Source organism: Triticum aestivum, chromosome 2A, assembly GCF_018294505.1.
Source record: "Triticum aestivum cultivar Chinese Spring chromosome 2A, IWGSC CS RefSeq v2.1, whole genome shotgun sequence".
In the NCBI taxonomy this organism is placed as follows: domain Eukaryota; kingdom Viridiplantae; phylum Streptophyta; class Magnoliopsida; order Poales; family Poaceae; genus Triticum; species Triticum aestivum.
Genome location: NC_057797.1, coordinates 560304317 through 560312678, shown reverse-complemented (window position 1 = coordinate 560312678; position 8362 = coordinate 560304317). Strand labels below are relative to the sequence as shown.

The window sequence follows — 8362 nt, the reverse complement described above, 5'->3', positions numbered from 1 at the left end:
GTTCAATTAACCGACGTTGTGGAGATAGACTCCTACATCAATGCTACTTTAGTTATTATTATTTTTTATTGCCTAAGCATCTGAACAAGCACTCTTGCATTGGAGATGCCTTAAGGTTTACTCCTCTACTTTTTAAGGTTCGATTAGAGTTGTCCTTATATAGGTGTACCATTGCCCATGGCTTCAGCCTTTTTGAATAAGAAAACGGTGATGCCACACGGATAATTTTTTACAGAGTTTACGAGCTGGCACATGTGGCAGAGTGGGGGGTGGTGTTACCCAGCGCATGTAGGATTATTCATAAGGAAAAGACCGGCAGCTAAAATGAACTGCATGTCGCATTATGAAGGTAGTATCATAGACAAGTATCATATGCATGATACTAATTTATGATACTGCCCACTATGAATAGCTTAAATGGACTGCATGCCGCATTTTCCTTTTGAGAGACAAGCATGACCGGTTTTAGAAAGCAGACAGACAATGACCAGTCAGCGGGGAAGAAACAGATAAGAACTGTCCGTAGAATGTCACCCCATTGACCAGGGCCAACGCGATCCCTAAATAGACACTGCTCTTCTGTACGTCAAAACCTAACGACCACCTGCGGACAGGACATGCCGCGAACAGCGCTCGAATCAAGAATTCCCTTGCCATTGTCATGCGTCCGTCCCATATAAATTGTGTTTTCCCTTCAGTGCCTCAGCAACCTTTCTCGCCGGCCGAAATGGCAAATAACTTCCTCCTCGGAGGCCTGGGGGCCATCCTTGTCGTCGCGGTCGTGGTGGGCGTAGTCGCCACCGTGACCAGCTCCGGTAACAATAAGGCCGGCGACAACTTCAATGTCCCAGGTGAGGCCAACCTTGCCACCTCCGGCAAGTCGGTCAAGTCTCTGTGCGCCCCCACGCTGTACAAGGAGTCGTGCGAGAAGACCCTCACCTCGGCCTCCAATGGCACCGAGAACCCCAAAGAGGTGTTCGCCACCGTTGCCAAGTCGGCGATGGAGTCGATCAAGTCGGCGGTGGAGCGGTCAAAAAGTATCGGGGAGGTCAAGTCGAGCGACCCCTTGACGGAGGGCGCGCGCCAGGACTGCAAGGAGCTCCTGGAGGACTCCGTGGACGACCTCAAGGGCATGGTCGAGATGGCCGGCGGCGACATCAAGGTGCTCCTTAGCCGCACCGACGACCTCGAGCACTGGATCACCGGTGTGATGACCTTTATCGACACCTGCGCCGATGGCTTCGCCGACGAGAAGCTCAAGGCGGACATGCAGGGCATCCTGCGCAACGCCACGGAGCTCAGCAGCAACGCGCTCGCCATCACCAACAGCCTCGGCGCCATCTTCAAGAAGCTCGACCTCGACGTGTTCAAGACCGACTCCCGCCGCCGCCTCTTGTCTGCGGAGGAGTCGAAGTACCCCGCGTGGATGAAGGCTCCAGAAAGGAAGCTACTGGCCTCCGGTGGCTTGCCAGCGCCGAACGCGGTTGTGGCCAAGGACGGAAGCGGCAAATTCAAGACCATCCAGGACGCCGTGAACTCCATGCCCAAGGATCACCCTGGCCGGTACGTGATCTACGTCAAGGCTGGGGTCTACGAAGAGATGGTCATGGTCCCCAAGGACAAGGTCAACATATTCATGTATGGCGACGGCCCCAAGCAAAGCCGCGTCACCGGCAGTAAGAGCTTCGCCGACGGCATCACCACCATGAAGACCGCCACCTTCTGTGAGCCCTAGCTATATATAGCTAGCTAGCATTTGGTGCAGCACGAGTAAGGTTAGGTTGCACAGGGCAATGCAGGTAGTAATTAACTCGTACGTATCTTGTCTGCTGCATGCTGCAGCCATTGAGGCGGCCGGGTTCATCTGCAAGAACATGGGGTTCCACAACACGGCTGGCGCGGAGAAGCACCAGGCGGTGGCGCTGCGGGTGCAGGGCGACCTCTCGGCGTTCTTCAACTGCCGGTTCGACGCGTTCCAGGACACGCTGTACGTGCACGCCCGGCGCCAGTTCTTCCGCAACTGCGTCATCTCCGGCACCATCGACTTCATCTTCGGCAACTCGGCCGCCGTGTTCCAGAACTGTCTCATCATCACGCGCCGGCCCATGGACAACCAGCAGAACTCGGTGACTGCGCACGGCCGCACGGACCCCAACATGAAGTCCGGGCTGGTGATCCAGAACTGCCGCCTGGTGCCGGACCAGAAGCTGTTCGCGGACCGCTTCAAGATCCCGTCCTACCTGGGCAGGCCGTGGAAGGAGTTCTCGCGGCTGGTCATCATGGAGAGCATGATCGCCGACTTCATCAAGCCCGAGGGGTACATGCCGTGGAACGGCGACTTCGCGCTCAAGACGCTCTACTACGCCGAGTTCGGCAACCGCGGCCCCGGCGCCGGCACCAGCAAGAGGGTCACCTGGCCAGGGTTCCGCGTCATCGGGAACAAGGAGGCCGAGCAGTTCACCGCAGGGCCCTTCATCGACGGGGCGACATGGCTCAAGTTCACCGGCATGCCCAACTACCTCGGATTCAAGGTCTAAACGCGCATGCATATGCATGCATGCAACGCCTGCCCCCTGTACATGAGATACCGATCGAGGTAAACGTAATGTGTGTACGGAACGTGTGATGACTGATGCTTGCAAGATCAGCAAACCTTCGCTGCTCCGTTATCACCTTCTGTTCTTTTCTGGAGTTCTCTTTTCCCTGGTAAATGATTAAGTGTATGTTGTGAGTTGTGACATTGATTAACTGGAAAATGTATCATTCAGATGCCCATTAACTGCGTCTGCGTTGCTACTACTACTCCATTATTTTATGCTCATATTTGCTGCACATCTCAACTTCTTATTTTGGACTGCTACTACGTAGTATACGTGACAGCGCCGAGACAGAAGGGACCGACCGAACCTCTCAAAAAATAATCTCCACGTACGCATTAGCTTGTGTTTAAGTTTAACCCGGGTCAAAACAAACTTCCAAAGCAAGCTAGCATTTACGCCTCACCAAATTATCATGCATGCGCTCCGGCCTGGCATTCAACCATCCCCTAATGCGTGACGTCCGGCCGGACGCGGCAGGGAGATTACAAACTGCAATGAACTGGAATTGATAGAGGAGAGAGCCGCCGATCTGGCCCGATATGTGTCACTTCTCACTATGCACGTATGATCCCCTCCCCACCGTCTCACTCGCCTCCGGTCGCCTACAAAAGGACCCCCATCCTCCCCACCCTCCCTGCATTGTGTGCTGCTATCCCCTTTCCATCTTCTCCCAAACTTCCCAAGTGATCCCAAGAGGATGGGCTCGATCAGGAGGCGGGAGTACGCTTACGACGCCGACGACGAGGACGATTTCTACATCCGGAACGATGATGACCTTCTAGAGGCCCCGACCCTCACCAGTGAGCAAATGGCGCGCGCCAGGGTATACATGAACCTATGCTCAATTTCAGTACCCACTTACATATGGTTCTTGAATCGCATCGCCTTTCGCGCGCTTTTTTGAAATCACGGTTTCGCGCGCTTTTCTCCGTTTGAATCTTTTTATAGTAATTTTCTGCATTTTTGTGTTAGGATTGTAGTAATAGATCCATACAATTCTAGCCATAGGAAATCATGATGGTTACATTTTTTTTAGGCAGATTACAGTTGGTTTCATGGATTCACACTTGGATCCCTTGCTAGATCTTATGTATTTTGCTCGTATGCTCATAGATATTGTTTGTGTTATCCAGTCTAGCACTAATACATAGTAGGCCTGATGTATGGGCAAAATAGATCGACAAGAAGTTGTGAGTAAGATCTTGAGAAATTTAGATCCGTGATCCAAAGCTTCAATCTGAATATATTAATTGAATACTAACTAGAGGAGATACATTAATTCAAAAATATTAGGAATACATCATATATGGAGTAGATGCAAAAGCCAGATGATTTGCTACTCACATATTTGGGGAGCAACTTACTTATTACTAGCATAGTTTGCTGCCGCCGCCGCACCTGTATGAATTAACTCAGCGGTCTCAATTTCCTGGTCCAATTACCATAGTTTGACTAACTCGTTTCACTGCATGCAGGAGGAAGCTCTGTACGTGCTGAAAACCAAGTCCCCTGAAGAGGCTTTCAAGATTTTCACCGAGGTAGTAGCATCATTCCTTTGATTGTTTTACCTTTGATTCCTCTCATGTTATTTTACCATCACTCTATCCAAAGTGCAAGCAAAAATCGTTCACAAATTAAGTTCGGAAAGTATATGTTCTAGGGTTCCTATTACAAAATTGATGGTCCGCCACTGGCACCGGAGAAGGAGGACAAGGCCCCGACCACCGCAACGCCTCCAACAGCCACCGCCAATGTGAAGGAGCAGCCCCAGACCACCGTGCCGCCATCAGGAAAGTGAGCGTGAGCATGAGCAATCCGGACGGTTCAAGAAGTTGTAGTAACTGCCCCCCGTTGTAGTAGCGTCCTGCCCATCTGGTCATGTTGAACCATGAATAATCGTGTGTTTGTTTGCTCGTATGTGAACCTAAGGGAGACCTGTATTCCTCCTCCGTGATGTTCCGCCGAATGAACCATCCATTTCGTTTAATGCTATGGCGTTTACTTTGTTCGTTCCAATGCGTGTCGACAGCAAACTATGCATCTCTCATGTTCCGACGTTGGCGCGGTCTATTCATCGAATGCCTGAATATTTCACGAGAAAATTAGGCAATTTGTTGAAGATTTCACATTTGGAAGCCTTGTATGAAAAATCCAATCTTCAAGCCACACTCTCTAGCAAAGAACTAGAAATCACGATAGCACTTCGCTCACGTTGCACATAACTGAAAGCGCAGCACCATCTCCGATATCTACTACTATATCTTAATGCAAAACACACACAACCCTCTTGCGTGTTCTTGCTCAGGTTCATGCTTAGCAACGTGCACTGGTGACCGAGATTAACAAGAAATCCATAAGTTGTTAAAGCAATCGACGTTATGTCCACATATGTCGCAAAAGCGGAAAGCGTTTCCGTTGTAAACAGTGCACGCAACCGATGTTGTAGCCGTTCTCAAAAAGAAAAAAAAAAGAAAAGAAAAACCGATGTTGTGGCCATGGCGTCGCGCGCCATGCGTGTTAGGGTTTCGCCTTTGCCACCTGACCCTCCGGAAACGTAGCGGGTCGCCGTGTCACCTGATGCGCGCGTGAGCCCCGTGGCCGAGGCTGTGGCGTGTGCCGCGTCACCATGGCTTCCTTGCGCTTTCGGTTCTTGGCCGCTTGCGCATACTGCCTGCGCGCTGCCAAACTTGTGATGGCAATGCTGGTCGTCGCACTCGGTGCACCGACACGACACCGGAGTGTAGCGTGGCGTGATCCTCAGAGTCAACTTTTTGCTTACACAAGTTGGGCCCGTTGTTGGTTGCAGCATACGGGCCAGCCAGCCCCGTTTGCAAAGAAGATACCCGATGCCCTGGCCCAAACCCAACACATCATACACGCCTAATTTTTATTTTATTTTCTCGATGGGAATGTACTACTACAAAGTTAGAAGGAGAACTTGAGGAGCATGTCGTGCTTGTACACCTGGCCGGGCCTCACCGTCACGGACGGGAACTCGGGGTGGTTCACGGCGTCCGGGTACGCCTGCGTCTCAAGGCAGAACCCAGCGTACTGCCGGTACACGATGCCGCCCTTCCCCCTGGTGTTGTTCAGCCCGTTGCCGGTGTAGAGCTGCATGGCCGGCTGGTTGGCCCACAGCTGCAGCGCGCGCCCGGACGCGCCGTCCCGGACCGCCGCCACCCTCCGCATGCCGGCCCCGTCGATCACGTAGTTGATGTCGTACCCGCGGACGCCCTTGCCGCCCATGACCTGCCGGATGCGCGCGCCGATGGGCGTCGGCGTCCGGAAGTCGTAGTTGGTGCCGGCCACCGGGTCGACGCGGCCCGACGACGGGAGGAGCTCCTCGTCCATCGGGGTGTACCGGGACGCGGAGAGCTGGAGCGTGTGGCCCAGCACGTCGCCGCTGCCCTGCCCGCCCAGGTTGAGGTACACGTGCTGCAGGAAGTTCACCGGCGTCGCCTTGTTCAGCGCCGTCGCGTTCGTGCGGATGCTCAGCACGTACGGGCTCGACACCTGGTACGTCGCGTACACGTCCAAGTCTCCGGGGAATCCTGGTTAATAATTGGTTGCAAGCATGATTGATCACATTACATGCAACATTTTCTTTGGTAAAATGGGTCGTATCGTTTCTCCGACCTTGCTCCCCGTCGAAGCTGCGGTAGTAGAGCGTGATATACGGGGAGTCGCCGCCGGCGACGTACTCCTTCACCGTCCATATGACTTTGCTGAATCCCCTGTGGCCACCTATAACAACAGAAAATTAATTACCGCGTGTTATCGCGGGTAGCTCTTTGACAGAATCGAACAATGCATACCATGGATGGCGTTCCTGCCGTCGTTGATGTACGTGTGGTATACTTTGCCGTCGAGGACGAACCGGCCTCTGGCCATTCGTTGTGCTACGCGCCCGCTCAGCGGCCCGAAGTAGGCCGTATCGTTCTGGTCCGCAAGAGGAAATATTCAGAGGAAACGAATTGAAATTGTGATAACAATAATCCTAAGACGTTGGGCTCATATGTAGATTAGTTGGAGAAGATGGAATTCGATGATCTTACAACATATTCAGCGAGGGTGTCTTTACCCAGCACAACATCGGCCAAATTCCCTACAAAATCATTTCGGCATATCAAGCCTCGCACACAAAAACAAGCTCACAACAAATGAAGGAAGCTACCCGCAAAATAAAAATAAAAATGAAGGAAGCTATTAAACATGGCAGTTTTACTCATGAGTTCTTTTTCTTTTGAGGAATACTCAGGAGTTTGGATAGCCAAACCCACATGTGTATAGGTGCGGTGTTTTAATTTGTGTATGGGGCAAAACTCAGGGTTGGTAATCCGATTATTTATGAGTCGGCATGGAATGCAATTCTTTACAAAGGGAATTAAAACCTTTATATAATGTGGGCCATCAAAGATTTATCACACAACCCTTCCTTTTGTAAGTAGATAACTTTTTAATATGCACATTCGAACTTTATTAAGTTTTACTAATAATGGGCACATGAAAGAGAGGTGCAAGATATTTTTCTCCTAACACGAGCCTATGAAATTAATGATAAAAATGCACACTAGAGATCGTGTTAGTGCCTAAAACATCATCTATATATGAATGGGAAATATATAATTGGGAAATCTAACTCCCCTATGTTCTTGTAAAAAAAAACATTTTGCTTATTCTTCATTCGTAATGCTATAATTTATTACGCCAATAAAACCCAATTGGCATGAATACTCATCGAATTTGCGCATGGAAATGGTTTTTTTGTTCATCTATGGATATATTCATGGACATCAACGCCACAAATTTATTTTGATATCACTTAACCCTTGAAAAAACCCAACATGTGTCATCCTAAGAGGCTGCATGATTTCTGGGTACCAACAAAAGAATAATGTTTGATTTTATATTGTATTGAAATGAAGGAACATCATCTGCTCATCATACCTTTGTTGTCGGGGACGATGATCGACATGATAGTGGCGCCCCAATTGGTGACCTTCACGGAGAAATCCCCTTTCTTGAGCATGTATATCCCAACCATCTTCCTCGCTTCGCTGACGCAAACCAGCGTAGAGGCCACAAGGTACAAGAGCACGAGAAACGATAGAACCCTAGCCATTGGATTAGCACACAGGAAGAAGACGATGGCTTAGAAGGTGCGGGCACTAAACCGAGTGGATCACACGTAGTAGAACGGATGGTCAGTTATATCAACTAGGAGCACTCGCTATCGAGGAAGTGAGAAGATCTCGTCTAGTGGACTTTTTCTAGAGATCTGCATGCTCGATGACTAATGGCTCCAAGAACCTGTAGGAAAAAAATGCACGGTTGGTTGGCAGTTCAAGGACTCCAGTTCAAGCGTAAACACGGTTTAAAAAATGAGTGGACTAGGGAGAGGTGCGGCATGATTGCATGCATGCAACAATGACCCATATGCATGACATTAGTCTTTAATTTTATTTTATTTTAATTTTTATCTCTCAAACCATTGTCCTGATTGACAGTATGCTTTTATTGTTGGATTTTACATAGGGTTACCTTAAAAAAACCACATGTGAGCTTGCTTCAACTACTCTTTTTTCGTCGGTACTTGCTAGGTTACTCTAACTTGCTAGAAAATAATGTGGTTGGCTGGTTGTTGAACAATTTTGGTACCAATACACCGCAAACTTCATACATCATGGGATGACAACTTTAAGGTGAATTTTATTGTCAAAACATATACATATGGGATATAGTATCGAAGCTCTTGTCGAGAC

At 49.7% G+C, this 8362-nt stretch overlaps 3 protein-coding genes across 3 annotated transcripts; 2 read left to right on the top strand and 1 right to left on the bottom strand.

The window, feature by feature from the left end:
• The first annotated feature begins 711 nt into the window (after window positions 1-711).
• LOC123185569 (pectinesterase) lies at window positions 712-2775 on the top strand. Its single transcript, XM_044597431.1, has 2 exons — window positions 712-1724; window positions 1843-2775. Exons 1-2 carry the CDS (start codon window positions 728-730, stop codon window positions 2535-2537), a joined length of 1692 nt encoding a protein of 563 aa, XP_044453366.1. The 5' UTR covers window positions 712-727; the 3' UTR covers window positions 2538-2775.
• A 393-nt stretch (window positions 2776-3168) lies between these two features.
• Window positions 3169-4616, top strand: LOC123185568 (uncharacterized). Its single transcript, XM_044597430.1, has 3 exons — window positions 3169-3423; window positions 4076-4138; window positions 4261-4616. The coding sequence occupies exons 1-3, from the start codon at window positions 3298-3300 to the stop codon at window positions 4396-4398; spliced, it is 327 nt and encodes a 108-aa protein (XP_044453365.1). The 5' UTR covers window positions 3169-3297; the 3' UTR covers window positions 4399-4616.
• Window positions 4617-5475: 859 nt separating this feature from the next.
• Window positions 5476-7889, bottom strand: LOC123185567 (galactose mutarotase-like). Its single transcript, XM_044597428.1, has 5 exons — window positions 7548-7889; window positions 6656-6705; window positions 6416-6539; window positions 6237-6344; window positions 5476-6151 (listed from the first exon to the last, which is right to left on the bottom strand). Exons 1-5 carry the CDS (start codon window positions 7720-7722, stop codon window positions 5526-5528), a joined length of 1083 nt encoding a protein of 360 aa, XP_044453363.1. The 5' UTR covers window positions 7723-7889; the 3' UTR covers window positions 5476-5525.
• Between the last annotated feature and the right edge of the window lie 473 nt (window positions 7890-8362).

Coding starts and splice junctions, on each gene's coding strand:
- LOC123185568 (XM_044597430.1), top strand. CDS start 3,298: ATGGGCTCGATCAGGAGGCGGGAGTACGCTTACGACGCCGACGACGAG. Junction 3,424..4,075: donor AGCAAATGGCGCGCGCCAGG/GTATACATGAAC, acceptor CACTGCATGCAG/GAGGAAGCTCTGTACGTGCT. Junction 4,139..4,260: donor CTTTCAAGATTTTCACCGAG/GTAGTAGCATCA, acceptor TATATGTTCTAG/GGTTCCTATTACAAAATTGA.
- LOC123185567 (XM_044597428.1), bottom strand. CDS start 7,722: ATGGCTAGGGTTCTATCGTTTCTCGTGCTCTTGTACCTTGTGGCCTCT. Junction 6,706..7,547: donor CATCGTCCCCGACAACAAAG/GTATGATGAGCA, acceptor ATGATTTTGTAG/GGAATTTGGCCGATGTTGTG. Junction 6,540..6,655: donor ACACCCTCGCTGAATATGTT/GTAAGATCATCG, acceptor CTTGCGGACCAG/AACGATACGGCCTACTTCGG.
- LOC123185569 (XM_044597431.1), top strand. CDS start 728: ATGGCAAATAACTTCCTCCTCGGAGGCCTGGGGGCCATCCTTGTCGTC. Junction 1,725..1,842: donor CATGAAGACCGCCACCTTCT/GTGAGCCCTAGC, acceptor TGCATGCTGCAG/CCATTGAGGCGGCCGGGTTC.